Below are 20,621 nucleotides of genomic sequence, written 5' to 3'. Positions count from 1 at the left end.
TTTCCCATTACATTTGGTCTGCATCAATGTTTAAGCATAAGCCCATACATTTTTATCTTAATTTTTGATGTGCTCATGGAACACATCTAAGAGCTAGAACCGAGATGCATAGTCCTTCTTGGAGATTCAGAAGAGAATTTAAATGAGATGTTGGAAACTTGGAGACACGTGGTTTTTGCCTGAGTAGGAGTACGACGGGATATATGGAATGTAATTTTAACAAAAGAAGAAGTGTTTCTAACCTAGAGGTGAAAGTTGGAAATCATATTATCCCTCAAGTCACACAGTTTAAATATCTTTGGCCCGTAATACAAAATGATGGAGAAATAAAAGAGAATGTAAACCATCAAATTTAAGCAGGGTGGTTGAAATGGAGAAGGACATTAAATGCTTAATGTGATACAAAGGTACCACCCAAGTTGAAGGGAAAGTTTTATCGGACTACGATAAGACCTGTATTTTGTATGGGACAAAACGTTGGGTGGTTAAGAATTAACACAAGAATAAACTAAATGTAGCCGAGATGAAGATGTTCTAGTGATGTGTGGTAAGAGTCGACATGATAAAATTAGAAATGAAAATATTAGAGAGTGTCAGGGGTAGCGCCTATAATGGAGAAGATGGTGAAAAATAGACTTATGTAGTTTGGGCATGTAGAGAAGACGGATAGATTCTGCAATAAGGAAAGTAGATCAGATGGATAGAAGACAAACAATTAGAGGAAATGGAAAACTTAGAAAGACTATCAGAAAAATTATTAATAAAGATCCTGAAATTAAAGATTTGAATAGAAATGTGATCATTGATAAAATATTATGACAAAGTTAATTCATGTAATTGTTCTCACTTAATAGAATAAGATGTAATTGTTGTCGTTGTGGTAGTATAATAAATTATATTTCAACTTTTAGAATCCACAGTATTTTCCATCAACATTTTAAAAAAAAATTTATTGATACCTTTCGAATTTTTTAATAATCTTGTCATATTTTTGTCTCACTCTCCTTTATTTATTGGAGAGTTAGTGGGTTAGTCATCAAACAAAAATTATTTATCTAATGTATTTTAATTAAATATTAGATACGAATATTTTTTTAACTTGATAAATTAACAAAGCTTTATTTACAGAGAAAATTAATTGACTTTATTTATGTTGTCGTTTTCTATACTTTTTTTGGGTACAGTCGTTTTCTATACTTTAGTATGAAAAGACATATTTACAGTACTACTGAAAATAATAAATTACTAAAAACAAATGAATATCTATAAAAGCGTAGAAAGTTTGTTCAAGAAATGGGCAATGTTAACTTGTATATAAGGGTACAAGTTAAAAAACTCACTTATAAAAATTTTATTTTAAAAAAAATAATAAAAAAATAATTTTATATTTTCATTAAAATTAATGTATAATTCTCAAAATATTCTTTCTTCATTTAGTTCTTAACTTGTGTTTTTTATTATGTGTGAAAAATTCAAAACGACCTATAATAAAAAATGGAGGTAGTATATGTAACACCCTTCTAAATCCCGCGGCAATTTAAATAAGTGTATTCAGAGTACATGAAAATAAGGGTGCCACAATTCAAAATTTAATTAAACATTCGTTCAGTCATGTCATGCATTCACTGCGGCAATCATCATCAATTAAAACATTTCATGTCAACACAGCGGAAATTAAATCATACGGATTAAGTTTAACATCTTTAAAACTAATCCTTCAAAACATCAAAATACAGCCAGAGTTATAAACCATAAACTCTAAAACATCACGTCCCTAGTGTTACAAATATCAGAGCATGACACCTGACGCTAACTAAACAACTGACTCATGAGCTAATCCTCACCGAGTCGAACAGCCGCTATCCTCAATCTGAAAATGGCAACATGTTAGGGTGAGTCTCATCATAATTAACAAATGTTATAAGGTTATAAGGTAATAACACATCATAGCTGCATCGTTCACCCAATTGTTTCATAAACAGACATTCAGACAAGTTTCATCATCACAAACAATCAACCAACACACCATCAATATTTATAACACTGGAATACATTCAATCATGTTATAAAAGTATGCATATGTATGAACTGACACTATGCATGTGGTGCCAACATCATCAAATGGGAATAACCCATGACCGATCCAACATCATCAAGATACGGCCCTGCCAGCACAGATTCCACACAATGGGAATCATGCCCTTTATTGATCCAACACATCATCATGGATAAGCATCATCAATTAATATGAATGAATGCAAACATACATGAACATACTTATACCATCGTCAAGTCTAATGAGTAACATCATCAAATACTCATTTCATCATCATCATCATCAAGCATGTTTATATATATATATATATGCATCATTCAATAACAATCAAATCATTAATCATCACATAGATTATTTAATAAGGTTTGTTTAGCTCGAAACGGCACACGAAACGGACCAACGGTTCAAAAGTTATGCATTTTACAAAATATCGCATTTTTCAAAAACCTTCAGTGGTAATCGGTTACCCAAAGGCCAGTAACCGGTTACCCTGACTCACGAAACACATCCCCCTGTTTTTTGTATGGGTAATCGGTTACCCTGCTTTCAGTAACCGATAACCGACTCCCAGAAATCAATATTTCCCCTTTTTCACTGCAGTAATCAGTTACCCTGCTCCCAGTAACCGGTTACCGCGTACCTGCAACCCCAAATTCTGCAGAAAACAGCATTCTACACATTCCAAACCCACTCAAATCATACCAGTACGAACTTAAGGAAATGGAATGCACATACAACACGAAATACACATCATAATACACCAATTACACATCAATTGAAGCCATAACGACACAAACATCATAGATTCAAACAACAGGATCAATTATCATACAATATGACTCAATCCCTAAATCTATCATATGACTCAATCGACCCAAATCCTACATCTATTCAGTACTATCAACCCCTAACCCGATAATAGATGCTAATCAGACAAGTCCCCCTTACCTTAGCCAAATTCTTGAATTGAGTCTTCTTCCTCTTTGATTCTCCTTCATGTTCTTCAGCTCTCCCTCTTCTCACAACTTTTTGTTTTCACGTTCTAATTTCTTTCTCCTCTTGTTTTCCTTATTTTATGAAAAATACAAAATTAGAAATGGGCTCCTTCACAATTACACCCCCACCTTACTAATCCCACCACATGGCCCAATGACTTAACATTTTATATTTTTTTTCCACATAATTCGATAAAATGCTAATTTCCAATAATTAATTTAAAACTCAATTAAATTAATTAAATAATAATTTTCGGGATGTTACAATATATAATAGAGTGGAGTTTGATATGTGAGTTAAATATGTTTTTTTCTAGCAAATTTTATTTTTGATCCCTATAAAAGAAAATGATATATTTTGATCCCTACAAAAATATTATGCACGTAGTTTTAGTCTCTGCTGTTAAACCAATGTATATTTTTGAATGATTTTACAAACATGTTTAGAACGTTTTAAAAAGTTCTTTGAAAAAAAAGAATTCAAATTTTAATTTTTAAGTCGAGATTTTCATTACCTTTATCGTTATCTTTTGAAATTTAAAAAAGGGTTAAATATGTTTTAGGTCCCTGTAAATAACCCAAAAAATGCTTTTAGTCCCTCTAATATTTTTGTTCAAATAATGGTCCCTCTAATATTTTCCGTCCCTATTATGCATCCCTGCCGTCAATTACACTTAACAGAAGCTGACGTGGAGCTTGACTTGGCATTTTTTTTAATAAAAACGTCAGCTGTAATTTCCACGTGTGTAATCAATATAGCAGCATAAATTTACATCCCCTTTGTAGTATCACGTTATTGCCCTCTTCTTCTTCTTCCCCAAATTGATTTTCTAGGGTTCCCAACAAAGCTGAAACTCCATCTTCTCTAGAAAATCAAGCTCCATCGTCTGCTTAGCTCATGTCGTTTTCCAGAAACTTGGCTTCACATCCTAATAGTGGGTCGTCTTCTGTTCGCTCCAGACGAGTAAGGAAGTGTGGATGTGAAGCATGAATGGTTTCATACATTTGCAAGAATGGTCGAAACAAAGGTAGGCTCTTCTGGAGGTGTCCCTTTTGGCAGAGTGGAGATACATGCGATTTATTTATATGGGACGAAGATATGGTTGAAGACTACGGTGTTGGTGTCGAATCTGTAGATGTCAACAAGCTAAAGGAATTGGAGACTGTTGAATTGATGAGAGAGATGTATCAAGCTTCCAAGAAGAAGAACATGAAGCTGCAAGGAAAGTTGAAATTAGAGGCATTGGCTGGAAAAATCAAGATGATGCTTTTGTTGGTTTCTCTTATGATTAATGTGTTGGTATTGTCCAAATGTAATTGTTGAATTATATCAGTAGTGATTTTAATAGATAATTGTGTCATTGGCAATGTAGTTCCTATGTCATTGTGTAAGATTTAGTTATGTTTATTGAATTGTTGTTTATGTAGGATGAATTCTAAAGTTGATGTAAGATTCTGTTTAATGAATTATTGTTTATGGAAGACTCATATCAGATGTTAGTTCATGCTAAAATAAGTTAGTGATGAAAAAGTTTGTTTGAAATTCAACAAAAGTGCTCAAAATGTCATCATATGTTTATCATTTAATCCATAACAGATCCATTAAATGGACTAATATTGTACATTGGCCTAAAGGAAGTTTGCAACAAAAAGAAACTTTGCAACTTAAGACCTATAGGAATTACAAGCATATGCCAAAAGTTTGCAGCAAACATAGATTGTAACTGTTACATAATTGTCAACACCAAACAACTACAAAAAGAGATCTAAATAGTTTCCTCATTGAGTCAAATTTTTTTGAATGTCTTCCCAGGTTTTGATACCCTTCATGACTGGTGGTTCAGAATCATCATCTTCATGGATCTCAACTGGATCATCAACCTTTTGTCCTGGTCCCTTGATGTTTTTAGTCTTCACACTCTTAAGTCTTTCACTCTTTCTAGACTGCACCTGGCCCTCACTTTTGCTAGACTCCACCTTAGCACCTTGCCCCTCAATCTTTCTAGTCTTCACCTTGCCCTCACTTTTGTTGGACTTCATCTTTCCATCACTTTTGCTAGACTGCACCTGTCCATCACTTTTGCTAGACTGCACCTTTCCATCAGTATGGTTGTCATAATTCCTTCTTGCCTCTTTTAGAGCTTCCACCTAAAATTACACAGACATAAATTGCCAGCAGAAGAAGAATGTAACAACATTAATAAATTGCTTGCAGACATAGTTTTTCATGGACACTTACAGGATCTTTAAAAGCTGGCTTCACATGATGTTTTTTTACTTTTGGTACAGACCCAAAAAAAGTTTTTGGTCCAGCTTTCTGTGCAGCCTGCTCTTTTATAGGACTTAGATCAACATTCAGTGGTGGAATGTCAAGGACATTTCCTTCCTCATTGTTGATATCATTGAGAATTGCATCCAAAACATCTGGATCTATTTCATCTAGATATTGTCTTCTATTTGGTGCAGAATCAGTAGGAACTTCAGCAGTTGGAGCTTCAGCAGTGGGAACCTCAGTTAGTGGAACCTCAGCAGTTGGAGCTTGAGCAGATGGAACCACAGTTGGTGGAACCTCAGCAGTTGGAGCTTCAGCTGATGGAACCTCATTATGAACTTCATTATTAGCCTCAGCAGTTGGAGCTTCAACATGGCCCTGTACAGATGCTTGACTTGGTGCCTTCACCTTATATCCCTTACCCTTCTTATTTAGAGATCCTTTTGGTCTGCCCTGAAAACAAATACAACAGAACAAATCAAGACAAATTTTTTCTCATTGCATAAAATACAAATACAACAGAACAAATCAAGACAACTAACCTTTTTTGGCTTTGGTTTAGGAAGCTCAGTTCCAGTTTGACTTGCTTGTGTGGGGAACACATTTTCATTGACATTTGGGTTGCTATGTAGAACAATCTGTTTGTTCTTCTTACATGTCTTTTTTTTGTGACCATACTCCATGCTTATCTTGCACCTATGAGTAGTATTAGATCTTCACCACCTGGTTGCATTTGATTCATCAGGATCCCTTCTTCTTAGTTTTTTGGGTCTGCCTGGGCCTCTTTTGAACATTGGAGGGAAAATAACAGGATCATTTGTTTTAGGCCACTTGTTTTGACCATTCAAAGGGGTGATGCCCACCTCATAACACTTAACATAAGTTGATTTGTGATAGCACTGATGTACATAATCAATGGGATCATCTACTTTCCTATGGATGGCAGAAATGGCATGTCTACATGGTATGCCAATCAGATCCCAATAATTGCATGAGCAAGTGTGCTTAGCCAAGTCTACTACAAAACTATCAGTAAATATTACATGTGTAACTTGAAATGTCAATTGTCCTGCATAAGTTGCAGTCCAACTGACACTCTTTTCAATCTCTCTATCTAACCTCCTAAGTGGTTTAGACATGATTCTACCCTTATACCCAACTACTTTTTCCCTTAAGGTTGCAAACCTACCCATTAGATACGATCTAATCCATTCAAACATAGTTATGATCGGCTTATCCCTTTGAAGCAATATTGTTGCATTAAAGGACTCACTTAAATTATTCATCAAGACATCACACTTACTATACAGAGGAAAAGCATGCTTACACCACTTAGCTTTTGGGATTGCTTCCAACCATTCAAAAGCATCATTGCTAGCCTCTTTCATCTTGAGCATGAATTGTTGATGTGCCTCCACAGAAGTAGCCTTTGCTGCAGCCAGCATGAGATCCCTGAATAGGGTTCCACCTCCAAACTTTTTCTTAAAGTTTGCATACAAGTGCCTTACACAAAACCTATGTTCAAAAGCTGGATATTGCTCCTCAAAAACTTGTACAAGACCCTGAAACAACAATGAAACCATTACCAAATATAATTATTAAGGAAATACAATCAAAGGAGTTATAGCCAAAAATTAGACATGCCTTTTGTTGGTCAGAAATGAAGCACCATCTTTTTTCACCAATATCTTGAATTAGAAGCTCCATAAACCAACTCCAAGTGTCTTTTGACTCAGTTTCCACCACTGCAAAAGCTATGGGTAGATACTGGTCATTTGGATCTCTCCCAACAGCTATTAACAATATCCCACCATACTTGTGCTTTAGATGACATCCATCTAGTCCAATAAAAGGCCTACAAGCCAACTTCAGGGCTTTCTTTGTTCCATCAAAGCACACATAACACCTTTCAAACCTTGGTAGTAAACCTGGTCCTGGAGTTTGTATATTCATCTTGAAGGTGTTTCCTGGGGAAGCCCTTCTCAATTCAGCCCCATATGACCACAATAGACTGAACTGTTTGCTAGAGTCCCCTTCAACTACCCTCTTAGCAATCTGCCTAGCCTTAAATGCCCTACATCCAGGGATTTCAGTTGCAAATCTCACTCTTACTTCTTCAATTACTTCATTCAATTTCATTTTGCTACAGTTTTTCATCCTATCAATAATTACTTTTTCCACCCATTCAACTTTTGCACTCTTGTTAAAAAATTGTCTTCCACACTTGTGTTTATCAAACAATGTCTTGATCTTAAATGTAGTTGGTGTTAACACTCTACTACACAACACAGTGTAATTGCACTGTCCCTTCTCCTTGCAAACAACTCTACATCTCACTGCATCATTTTTCTCAAACCTGACATCCCTCCCATTCAGCACATTATGTTCAAGAATACAACTTTTGAACTGACTAAGTGATGAAAATTCCATGCCTACCTTGAACTTAAAATATTTGCTTACACCATCTTCCTCATTATACCTAACAACCCTAGGCCTATCATCATCACTATCATCTTCAGCACCACTATCAAGCTCATCACTCAAATACTCATCTTCAATGACATGTTCCTTACCCATTTCAGGTGTAATCAAACTAGGATTCAAACACTGACTAGAGCCTGCAACATCTGCACCATCTGCTCTAGGTTGCTTATTGGTTTCATCCTTTTCTTCTCCCTCATCAAAACCTTCATCAAAGGGATTCATCCTTTCTTCCTCACTGTCTTCAAACTTAATATCCTTCACTGACTCATCACTGGAACTCTCATCACCCTCATCACCCTTTGGTTCATCATCACCTTCATCCATTATGCCCTTCTTCCTCTTCCTCACATTCTCCATAAATGTTGCATCCCTTGTGCTTGGTTTCTGCTCAACATATATTTCAATGTCACCTACTTCATTATGGACTGAAGCAGCCATCTCAAAAGCATCACTATCATCCCTAAATGGATTGAGGTCATTTTCTAGACTACCATCAGCATGCTTCCACCACATCCTAACTTTTTTGTAGTCAAAACCAGGATCCATGGACATAACCAAGTCACATGAATCAAAAAACGACCACGACCCAGTGTCTTGACCAGTAAAAGCATAAACTTCCCCACCCTTGTAGGTCAGATTTGGTTCTTTTGCAAAAGCACCCTTAGTGTAAAATATTACCTTAAATGTACCCATCCCTAAAAAAAAGTGAAAACGACAATAAACTAAGGACCCACGAAAAACATTTTTTATACCAAACAGAGCTTTGTAAACGGGGAATATAATAATATACAACTGGTCCTACCTGAGATTCAATGTTGAGGGACCACAGCACTTTCAGCTTTCAACCCGTGTTTAGGACCATAGAGATATCGTGAGCAGCAAAAAGGACCGTTACTGCAACCGTTAGATACGAATCAAGTTAGTGGTGGAGAGAAATCGTTAGCATATATAGTAATTGTTGATTGTTGGCATAAGTGAATGGAAGTGGTGGATAACAAACCTTCTCTTCGTGAAAAAAACCCTAACAGAGAGTGTTTGAGAAGAAAGAGGAATGAAGATGAAACGTTTGAAAATTCTGGGTTTATTACATACTTACTAATTTAATCTAACAGATTAGCATATATTATTTAAAAAAAATTGAAAAAAATGCCAAGTCAAGCTCCACGTCAGCTTCTGTTAAGTGTAATTGACGGCAGGGATGCATAATAGGGACGAAAAATATTAGAGGGACCATTATTTGAACAAAAATATTAGAGGGACTAAAAGCATTTTTTGGGTTATTTACAGGGACCTGAAACATATTTAACCCTTTAAAAAATTTATGTTTAATTCTTCTCATTTTAGAAAGTTTAAAATTTGGTAAATAAATATTTTATAATATATATATATATATATATATATATATATATATATATATATATATATATATATATATATATATATATATATATATATATATATATATATATATATATATATATATATATATATATATATATATAGAACATATCAAATGAGAACTTTGGCTATAATGAGAACTGAGAACTTTTAATAATATTAATTGGATTTGAATTATTGGCTCAGTTAAATAAATATTACTTAAATATCTTGTTCACTTAAACATTAATTAAAATATTTTAAAACATTACAATTCTATTTCTCTATAGGTGGATCATGATTAATATGTGAGATTTAGTTTTTTTAATACACCCATCACTACCAACACTAATGGGTTGGGTGATTCGATATGATAACATATTATTTAACGAATCTTAAATAAACTTTAATACCACCGTAAAATTTATGTTTGGCTTAACTAAATCTTCTAAATCCTATTTGTAAACTTAACGATATTATTATTTTATATATACGTCAAATTTCAAATTTTATCTATAATCTATGTGATACTTGTGTAGGAGTTGGTTGAAAATATACATATTGAAGAAGTCTCACATTATTTAGTTTTGTGAAGTAAGAGGGAGTCTGAGGTTATATATATGATTCAAGTTCTTCGTTCTAAGATTTACCAGTCAAAAGCACTTTAAGTTTGAATTTGTTTTAGAGTGTTGTGAGGGATAGCTAAATATTTGCTTTGGAGAGTGCAGGTGTATTAAGGCTTTGAGGTGGTCGAAGATAATCTATGTGTTGTAACCGTTTTCACATAGTGTTATTTTTTTGTTATCGTTTGACAACAGTCGTAATTTTTTTTCCGATTTTAAAATTTCTACGTTAATATCTTATATTGTTATTATGTTTCTTTTTATTCTCTATAATTTATTTTTTCCAATTGATTATTATTATTTTTTAATTTATTCCTTCAAACCTAACACTAATGTATTTGATGTGTGGATGTCACCATGAGGTGATCTGAAAAAATAAGGGAGATTTAATTTTTTTTTTTAATAATATATTTATCATCTCAAGTAAGGACTAATTTTTTTCTTTTTCAAATTAAATTTTCTTTTTATTAATACCTTACCAAATAAATTAGAACACGCAAGAAATATTATCCACCTAATTCTTGCTACAAAATTGCCAAAATCCTCCAAATCCTACTATAAATATATGCTTGCTTGGGAACTAAAGCATCACATACCAATAACTTTTAGCTAGTTATTGCTACCAAACCAAACCTCACCTTTTGGCATTTATCATCCTACCTATCCCTATGTCTCCAACAAAATTTGCCAAAATCCATACAATTGATAAAAACAAATCAATTGAAGAACAAGACCAACTTACCCAAGAAACCAAACACATGCTTTTGTCTCTTCCAAGAGAGAAAGGTTGGAGAACACCTCACATATATCTCTTCCAAGGCTTTTGGTGTCAACCAGCTGAAATCCAAGCCATAAGCACTTTCCAAAATCACTTCAAAGCCAAAGATAGTGATGTCTTTGTTGCAACTGTTCCAAAATCAGGCACAACTTGGTTGAAAGCTCTTACTTTTGCCATTATGAATCGCCAAAACCATCTCATTTCTTCCAAAAACCATCCTTTGCTTAGTTTCAATCCACATGATCTTGTTCCTTTCATTGAATACACTGTCTATGGTAAACATGATCGAATTCCGGATTTGTCGAATTTTCATGAGCCTAGACTTTTTGGCACACATATTCCATTTGCTTCATTGTCCAACTCTATCAAAAAATCCAATTGCAAGATAGTTTATATATGTAGGAACCCTCTTGACACATTCATCTCTTCTTGGATGTTTGTCAACAAGATTAAACCTCCTTCAATGCCTACATTGAAGTTAGAGGAAGCTTTTGAAATGTATTGTAAAGGACTAGTAGGGTTTGGGCCAGTTTGGAATCACATGTTGGGTTATTGGAATGAGAGCAAAGAGAGACCAAAAAAAGTACTTTTTTTGAAATATGAGGACTTGAAAGAAGATGTGGTTTTTCATTTGAAAAAATTGGCTAAGTTTTTAGATTGTCCTTTTACCTTGGAGGAAGAAAAAGAGGGTGTGGTTGAAAATATCATAAAGTTGTGTAGCTTTGAGAAAATGAAGGAGTTGGAGGTGAATAAGATAGGAACATTTGGAAGAAACTTTGAGAATAAGTTCTTGTTTAGGAAAGGTGAAATTGGTGATTGGACTAATTATCTTTCACCTTCAATGGTTGAAAAATTGTCCAAAATCATTGAAGAGAAGTTAGGTGGAAGTGGCTTGAAATTTAGAGTGAAGTAATATTACTTCAAGTTTTATGTGTAACTTCTATCTATATGCTTTGTTGCTTTTAGCTATTTACATGCAACAACCATGCATGAAATTCATAAATTATGTTGCAAGTATTGTTATGGTATTTCCATTTCATATGTTTAGGTTAATGTAAATCTTCATTCAAGTATTTCCATGTAATATCAAGTGTGTTTCTTTGTTGTGGCAAATGGTTTAATATATATGTAGTTCTATGAACAATAAGATCCATCTTTTGTAGTGTGTTTTTCTCCTTTGAGTTTTCAACTACAAAGGGACCAAACACTTTCTGATTTTCTTATAAAACAATTATTTTTGTGGTAATACTTTTTTTTAATATTTTACTTGTAAGGATAGAAGTGTGACCCTAATTTAAATATGGAATGTACCTAATTGACTAGTGAAGCTAAAGTCTAGTACAACGGATTAATTAAACTCCTTAATATTACACACTAAATTTTGAATATTAAATAGAATGAATATATATATATATATATATATATATATATATATATATATATATATATATATATATATATATATATATATATATATATATATATATATATATATATATATATGGAGCGTATCCGATGAGAACTGATAGTTATATGAAAAACGAGAACCAGGGGCGTGCCCGGGCTCAACCCCTCCTTTCGTTGTATACTCCCCCACTTAATAGTAGATTTTTAAACAATACCAGGGGCAAAATTAATAATTTTTAGACAAAATATAGGACAAAATTAGTAAAAACAGGGGGCAAAATTTTTAGCCAAAATCAATGGCAAATTTTTTAGACAAAATCAAGGGCAAAATTAGTAGAAACAGGTTATAAAATTAGTAAAAATAAAGTGTAAAGTTTTTGCCCAGGCTCTCTAAAATTTCTGGCTCCGCCACTGACGAGAACTATTAATATAAACCATCAGATTTAATTAATGGATAAGATTTAAATAATTAAAATAAAGTATGATGCACATGATCCAAATAAGTTGAGGGCAATTAAGATTAGATATTTCAGTCCAAACCAAAAATGACAATATTTTATTCTTCCTTTTAGTCAATAATTTTTTTCCAGAATTTTCTTTACTATTTCTGTCAAAATAATATCACTATTTTCAATTATAATTTCAAATCTCGCTTGTCCTATTTGAAAGCTTAAGCTTTTATGAATTTTTTTCTGTACAAATATGGCTGTTGGCACCAATAAATTTCAATTATAATTGAAGAAATGTTTACATAATATGAAGCTTAGATTTATGTTGGTTTTATATCTCAAGTTCAAGTTTCAATTACGGTATTCTATTATTCTGTACCTTGTTTGGATTTTTTATTTCTTTCTACTTTTTTTTACCTTCTTGAGAGGGACTTATTTCCATTTGGGTAGAACCATGGCTTGGCTAGTAAAGTCAAATACTACAAGGGCACACTTGAATGAACATGAAAAAATAATAACTTAAAAGATAAAATGAATTATAAAATAAAATTTATATAAACTTCTAAATCTCATTAACAAAAAATTGTTAATTGGAATGGAATTCATTACGATTAAGAGAGAAATACCAGGAAAAAAAAAAGTGATTAATAGAAGAAAAAAAAGTTTAGAATGACAAGTATAAAGCCAACAACAAAACAAAAGATGAATACCTATGAGGCAATGAATAATAGACTACTTTTAGACAGTTCTTGATATTTGAAGACAATAAAGTTATGGATATTAGAAGACAGTATATAAATTCCGGTAGATTTTGAAGGAAGATGCAATTAATGATTGAGTGTAATTTTAGTATAAAAAATTATTATTTGGTAGGCAAAGAGTATCATACTCTTTAATTGTATTTTTTAAATCACGATGGTTAATTAAATCTTACGGTTGATATTTATTGTTCTCATTTCTCACAAAAGATATCAGTTCTCATTGGATATGCTCCCTATATATAAATATATATATATATATATATATATATATATATATATATATATAAAATCCACCCTTCAAAGTTTTTTAAAAGCAAAAAAAAAAAAGAAGTGAATTTTACAAAGTTTCATAATCAAAAAAAAAAAGTTTATATTGACTAATTTATCTGGACATGCATTTTCCTATTTGAAAATATGAGATATCTAAAATCTAAAACAACATATGGTGTATAAAGTATTCTTTCATTTAATAATCGATGTCAAAGTGATAATATTGACATTAGAAAAATACAGAAATGACTAATATTGAGTTGGTTTCAAACCAAAGATTTCTCTAATTTCAAGTGCTAATATCTTCAATATTAAACATGATTCCATACAATTTAGTTTGGAAGGAGGTGCAAATTCAATCTTGGTTAAGAAAGTTCTCAAGAGTTATAATAAATTATACATGAATATGCCACCACAATTTGATAAATTATACATGAATACACCAATCAAGTTATATGCTTTTAGGTGCGTGAAGAGTTTGAGATTTAATGTCAAAACATTTACTAATTATAAACTTGTGAATTGAAAAATACACGTGTCCTGTGAAAGAACTAGATGTCATATATACCAATTGTTTAACATGAAGAATGTCTCTATCAAAGTAAATTTTACACTTTTGATATCATATATCATTTATTGTGTGCCAAGTTTTTTAAAGAATTATTATGATGAGAGTAGTGATCTGATTTTGAATGTGAGAGCTCCACATTCTACTAGCACGTTTAAATTAGCTTTCAAAACTAGTTTTATCAATATTCATGTCAAATAATCTCTCAATCTATTGCCATAAAAGTAAGATATATATACCTTCTTCTGAGAAATAAGTGATATATTTTCTATATCATGATTGTAGAGAGAGTATCTCAAAATCATATGCAATCTCCTTCGAGTAAAGTTGTCTTTAATTACAATAATTGAATGCATCAACTTCTAAGAAGGATTAATGTGGTCCCTCTTGATATAATTATAGGCATCTTTAAAAGATAGACCACTATTTTTATATGATGTCCAAATGAGATCATGAGTAGTAGTATTATCAATTGAAGTTGATCTTAAAAATGTTTTCAGCAATTTGAGAGGTCAAAATGGACAATCTATAAGGAATGTTCCAATTGATATCCTAAATAATTGAATTGACCATAGTAATTTGCATAAATTGAATATTCACTAACAATACTAGGTGTAAATCTTTAATTTTATATCCCAATAAATTGTCAATCCATAAATCAATATCCTTCCCATTACCAACCTTCCATCTAATATGTTCCTTCAAAAAGGATAATTTCTGAAACATGATGAATGATGCCAATCCATATTGAAGAAGAAATATAATGAATGATAATTTTTTTTATGTGTGAAGTATCTATTAATAAGCATATAAGACCATTAATTATTGGTAGTCAACAACTTCCAACGAAGAGACAGACAACTACATTTATTTGTTGTCTTAATATCTCTTTGACAAAGACCTTTTTTAGACAAATGTGAGCAAATAACTAAGATGTAGTAATCAGCTCTATACTGCCTATGCTACCCGTCCAAACAAAATTTGTGACATAAGAATCCAATTTGTTACGAAGATTTTTTGTCCACTCATAAATCCTAAGACTATACATAAGCATATCTTGTTTTCCTGGCTAAACTAGTTGAACTCGGCCTATCATAGAGAGAAGATGAGAATTTAAAGTAGTTAGCTTAACCAATAGTCTATATGCTACAACCTGAAGATGATGAGTTGCCTTTTAATATAAGAACTCTAATATAATTAAACGGTGTTTGTTCCACAGTCAATCCAAGTATATTTGAAACATGAATCTAAATCCTGACTAGCTCTTTCGTAAAACTTACACTAAGTTGGGATGATGATTTGACTATAATTTTAACCATATTTTTAAAGGGTATGGTTAATGATTTGAACATTTTCATTGTCTTGCCAACTAATATGCATGTCAGCTTATCTTGATCCACCAATATAGATAACGACCTATCAAATTTCTCTTCAGCAATGTAGACGAGCAAGGGATGACAAAGGATCTCCTTACCCCACTCCTATGAAGTAAGAACAAAATCTTGCAGTTTTCTCATTTATCATGATTGGTAGTTTGACGGAGTGGAGGATTCTTGTGGAGAATTGTAAGAATCCAATCACTAAATGTTTGATCAAATCCAAATTAAACAAAAAATTTAATAGGACGATTTCAATCTAAAGTATCAAATGCTTTTTTGATGTCTATCTTCAAATATATGATTAAACAAATATATTCAAATATATGATCAACCGTCAATCAAGTAATTGAATTTAAATAGTTAATAAATTTTAATCAAAGATAAACTATTTGAAGGAATATAAATATAAATATTCTTTTTAGAATTTTTTTTAAGTATAAACTTTATTTATCTCTTAACCAAGCTCTAAATTACTAAATACAAGTTAATATATAAAAAAAAAAAAAAAACTATTGATTGTCGTCAACAACAAAAAAAATCAACCTTAGATTCTGCAAAATCTAACTGTTTTTGACAGAATTAGCGAATATGTTTTTAATAGAAAAAGTCAATGTTGATTCTTTTCTAAATATTTACTTTATTATTTTTGTATTTTCTGTTGAGATTCAATGAACCATATGTTTTTATGGTAAAGAACCTGATGTTATTATTTTTTTATTATTGATATGAAACCTTTGTATGTTTTGTTCAACCAAATCGAATCATTAGCACAACCATATTTCGATAGACAAATATTTATTTTTTGTCGTTTTTTTGTTGACGGCAAATTTGTCGTTTAGCTGCTGCATGCATGAGTGCTGTATGTTTAACGGCAAATGAATGTAATGGATAAGTTTATGATCAACTTGTGATGTGTTTCCAATCAAGTTACATGTACTCCAATTATAAGGTAGTATATACAAGTATTTCTAAATAATATAGATTTTCATAAATCGTTAATTGGTTTAGTGGTGATTGACGCTAGATTTGGTAGAGAGAACAACGGTTCGATAAAATAAAAAACATAGGCTTATTAAATTAGAGTTTTTGATTTTTATTCATTATATTTTATGATTTTTTATTTATTGTTCTATTGGAAGTTATACTTGAAAAAATTGATTTGATAGGATATTAAAAAGACTAAAATTTTTATATTAATTGAAAATACTTTTTAAATTAGGGTGTTTTGTGTTATTTTCTCTCTTTTCATGAGACAACATAATATTAATTAATTTCAGAATTATTAAATTATTAATATTATTTTTTATGATTGTAGATATTTTTTCTCTTTTAAATAATTATATTAATTCTACATTTAAATAATATATTTTTCTCTATAACTAATTAATATTAACATATTACTAAAAAAAGAATAATATATTTGCTCCCCGTACAGAGGCACGAGTATATTACTTGCTGTGTATTAAATTCTAAATAATTAGTACATGGTTTTATAATTATCGTGTTTAAAAAGATATGTTAAAATAATGTTTATGATAGTTAGAGTTGTCTCAATTTTTTTGGAGGTCCTAAGTAGATTAGTTTTAGTTCAATCACGAAAAAACAAATATAAGATTTATCTGACTATAGTTTAACCATTATAAATATTTTATGATACCCTCTTTTGTAGCATGTTAAGTGTGAAAATTTCGAAGTCCAGTACGGTAATCCGCCTTGAACGTTTTCAAAAACGGCCCTGATAATAATACTCAAGAGCATGAGATGATGAAGATCTCTTTCAGTTTAATTAATAGTTTTGAATTTGAATGCAACTTTGGACATGCTGATCCGATTTATAAAAAAAATAATGTCGTTGATACCTTTTACGATCTTAACCATATTTTCAACAGAATTTATACCCATTCTTATGTAATAAAATCAAAATATTTAATTGTGAATTTAATTAAAATATATTAACCATGTAAAATTTGTTAACACTGTCAGTGAATCACAATTATTAATAAGTATGAAAGATTTGACTCTTATTTTAACTTCTTTTAAATAATACAATTGAATATTCACGATGTAATAAATAATTTTTTTTACACTAACAATATATCAATTAAACTTTTTAATTATAACAAATCTTAACGTTTTTTAATTAAAATATTTAATTGTAACAAATCTTTATCGTATCTTTCTTAAATCATAATCGTATCTTTTTCGATATATATAAGTTATGAGATCTAATTTTAAATATTTGAGACGTATTTAAAGTTCAAAAAAAATATTTATTTTTGTCCTTTTCTTGCTGACGGCAAATTGTCGAGTGATTTTGCATGTGTATATAATATACCTGCCAATGTACCCACGAGTTCTGTATGTTTGACGGCAAATTATTCTAATGGATGAGTTTATCAACTTATCACACTTTTCCTTCAAAATTATTTATTTTTTAAAAGCAGAAGAATTATATTATAAAATAAAAGAAAAACCCATTCTTAAAGAATAGGAAAACCAAACATATTATTTCTTCAAAACTTTTACTTGGTGAAACATCCATCCCACAAGAAAGAATATACTTAATAGATAAATCTATAAAAATTAATTATTTCCCTATATAAATATAAAGACATATTAAAGACTAAATGAATACAATTAATTCGGGGTGAACAAGGGAGATCAAATGATATATGATATTTGAATTTTATATATATATATATATATATATATATATATATATATATATATATATATATATATATATATATATATATATATATATATATATATTTCAAAATCGTAAATTAATTTTTCAAAAAAAAAACTATTAATTTTTTTAAAAAAATAACTGATTTAATCCCTTACAAAATTAAACTGTGTCATATTAGTCCTTATGTTAATATTTTTTTAAATTAGATTTTTCCCTACTTTTAAATCCTGATTGGACTAGTAACACTAATTGCATTAATAGAACCCATATTAGTATTATTCTCAACATGTCATTCTTCAAATAGAAATCTGGTTTCTAATCTCTCAGCAATATACGCATCTTATGTATAGTATATGGACCTTTCATAAGCATAGTCTCCTTCTCTTGAAACGAATGAAATCTCAGTAAAAAAATATCATTCTTCATTATAAAACATGTCCGGTAATTGGATGAAATTCCAAGTCTTCAGCATATATTCTTTTCCTAAATGTATACTCAAATCACCTCCTAATACTTGCATGATAAGAGAGGATTCTCAAAATTTTACCTCTGATTCCACTACGCCAAAAAGGAGAAAAGAAGCGCAGAATAGACAGCGCTTTATTTAGAAAGCGTTGCCATAAGCTAAAAAAATTGAACACGGAAAAAAGGAAAGGGAAAGCGCTGCTAAAGGCTCCCTTTTAGAAAGCACTTTTACTAAAGCGCTGCTAAAAGGCCACGTTAGAAAGCACTTTACCAAAGCGTTGCTAAAGGCCCACGTTAGAAAGCGCTTCACAAAAGCGCTGCTAAAGGCCCACTTAAAAAGCGCTGCTAAAAGGCCCACTTAAGAAAGCGCTTTACCAAAAGCGCTGCTAAAGGCCTGAAAGCGCTGCTAAATCCATACTTTAGAAAGCTCTTTACAAAAGCGCTGCCTAAACTGAATTAAATTAAAAAATTAGGTTCTACTCACTATCGTTACTTTCTTTTCTAAACGTTATCGTTTTTCTTCTCCCAAACGATAAACCCTAGATTCTGAATCCTTGAAAAACCCTTCTGAATCTCACAAAATCGCTTATGAATCGACAAAATCGCTTCTTTCTTCTCTCATTAAATCGCTTCTGCATCCCCAAAATCGCTTCTTTCTTCTCTCACGAAAATCCCTTCAGCGAATTCGAAGAACACGATGTAGCAACCTGCCCTAAAAATTAAACTTTTAGAGTCGCCACCTATTCTACCAAGGCGAATAGGTAACCTTACGCAGTTATAAAGATTCAGGATAAGATACTATATTCAGGTCGAGGGAAGGTGTTAGGCACCCTCAACCCTTTCCTAAGGTTTACATTATAAAGCTACGGTTTATGGTTACAAATAAAGAAAGGTGATAGAAAGTTAATAAGGTTAAAAGGAAAATATTTACACATGATTAGAATTTTAAGGAGGGGGACTCGCCTTGTTGCCAAGTGCCTACGTATCTCCTTAGGGAGAATCAGAGTCAACGTAGTTCGGGCACAGGGTTGTACGCCTTTGAATTTGATATGATATGGTTTGAAGGCTTTTTGAGTTGCCTTGTCGTAGTTATGATAATCCGTAGTTTGGTATTCGTGGCTTTGAAAGGTGTTTTAAGATTGGGCGTACAACCCTGATTTAATATGTTTTCGTCAGGTGCGATGATCAATAGATTTGATCATTATAATTAACGAATTGAAGAATGTATTGCTGGTTATTCTAACCAATAGATTTGATCCTCACGAACAACAAATGAAGTGTATTTTAATAAATTTTGTGTTTTTACCATCACCTCTCATAACCAATAAATTCAGTTATTACACGATGATGAATTCCGTTATTTTATATTTTTATTATTTTATCTCTGGCCAATGCGACTAATAGGTTGGAGGAAGGGCTCGAACCTGGGGGTGTTGTTGCAGTGCAGGTATCCAATCACCTTCAGAATGCCTCGAGGAAGCTTTTGCAATCTTTAAATCCCCTGGAAGCCTTCTAATTCTCAGAAACTGAGTATGAGTTCTTTGAAGAATTTCTTGTTCTTGCACCTATGCCTCTGATCCGAATTCTCCTCCCTTGTTTGTGTGGCTTTTGTTCTGTACTTATAGGGAATGAATTAGGTCAATAAAACAATCCAAAACCTTTTTGAATCTAATCTTGCCAAGCTTGAAAATTTGATTTCAATCATGAATGGGAACTTTCTATTTTGGCCAAATCTTATATTAATGTTTTCCCAATCAGTATACCACGAAATTATATTGCCAATTTGTCATAAATGTGATTGGAATTGGTCAATATAATTTCCTAAATCCAATCTTTGATTTTTTTCAAATATATCACTTTAAATCATTTTTAAATGAAATAAAATTATAAAAAATACAATAAAAGGCTATAATTCGTGGCACATGGTTTGGATAACATAGGTAGCTTGTGGACCAAGATTAAGTCTTAAAAATATAGGCCCATTTACAAAAAATTCCAATTTGAACCTCCTTTATTTCACATTTTTGCCTCCAAAATTATCCAAC

The 20,621-nt window shown here is 31.5% G+C and overlaps 3 protein-coding genes across 3 annotated transcripts; 1 reads left to right on the top strand and 2 right to left on the bottom strand.

Annotated features, from left to right (window-relative positions):
• Positions 1 to 4,634: 4,634 nt before the first annotated feature.
• LOC131659696 (uncharacterized) lies at positions 4,635 to 6,006 on the bottom strand. Its single transcript, XM_058928851.1, has 4 exons — positions 5,866 to 6,006; positions 5,291 to 5,776; positions 4,875 to 5,199; positions 4,635 to 4,723 (listed from the first exon to the last, which is right to left on the bottom strand). Exons 1-4 carry the CDS (start codon positions 6,004 to 6,006, stop codon positions 4,635 to 4,637), a joined length of 1,041 nt encoding a protein of 346 aa, XP_058784834.1.
• A 33-nt stretch (positions 6,007 to 6,039) lies between these two features.
• LOC131659695 (uncharacterized) lies at positions 6,040 to 8,500 on the bottom strand. Its single transcript, XM_058928850.1, has 2 exons — positions 6,968 to 8,500; positions 6,040 to 6,885 (listed from the first exon to the last, which is right to left on the bottom strand). Exons 1-2 carry the CDS (start codon positions 8,498 to 8,500, stop codon positions 6,040 to 6,042), a joined length of 2,379 nt encoding a protein of 792 aa, XP_058784833.1.
• Positions 8,501 to 10,409: 1,909 nt separating this feature from the next.
• LOC131657097 (cytosolic sulfotransferase 15-like) lies at positions 10,410 to 11,821 on the top strand. The gene has a single exon (XM_058926591.1). It carries the CDS (start codon positions 10,476 to 10,478, stop codon positions 11,496 to 11,498), a length of 1,023 nt encoding a protein of 340 aa, XP_058782574.1. The 5' UTR covers positions 10,410 to 10,475; the 3' UTR covers positions 11,499 to 11,821.
• Positions 11,822 to 20,621: the final 8,800 nt, after the last annotated feature.

The sequence above is a fragment of the Vicia villosa genome, linkage group LG3 (assembly GCF_029867415.1).
Source record: "Vicia villosa cultivar HV-30 ecotype Madison, WI linkage group LG3, Vvil1.0, whole genome shotgun sequence".
NCBI lineage: Eukaryota > Viridiplantae > Streptophyta > Magnoliopsida > Fabales > Fabaceae > Vicia > Vicia villosa.
The sequence above is the reverse complement of the archived record's forward strand: the minus strand, read 5'-3'. Positions and strand labels throughout refer to the sequence as shown.

Excerpts from the sequence above, each read along its gene's own strand:
- LOC131659696 (XM_058928851.1), bottom strand. The coding sequence starts at position 6,006 with ATGGAGTATGGTCACAAAAAAAAGACATGTAAGAAGAACAAACAGATT. Across the intron at positions 5,777-5,865 it reads CTAAACCAAAGCCAAAAAAG|GGCAGACCAAAAGGATCTCT; the intron begins GTTAGTTGTCTT and ends ATTTGTTTTCAG. Across the intron at positions 5,200-5,290 it reads AGCCAGCTTTTAAAGATCCT|GTGGAAGCTCTAAAAGAGGC; the intron begins GTAAGTGTCCAT and ends GTGTAATTTTAG.
- LOC131659695 (XM_058928850.1), bottom strand. The coding sequence starts at position 8,500 with ATGGGTACATTTAAGGTAATATTTTACACTAAGGGTGCTTTTGCAAAA. Across the intron at positions 6,886-6,967 it reads TCATTTCTGACCAACAAAAG|GGTCTTGTACAAGTTTTTGA; the intron begins GCATGTCTAATT and ends TTGTTGTTTCAG.
- LOC131657097 (XM_058926591.1), top strand. The coding sequence starts at position 10,476 with ATGTCTCCAACAAAATTTGCCAAAATCCATACAATTGATAAAAACAAA.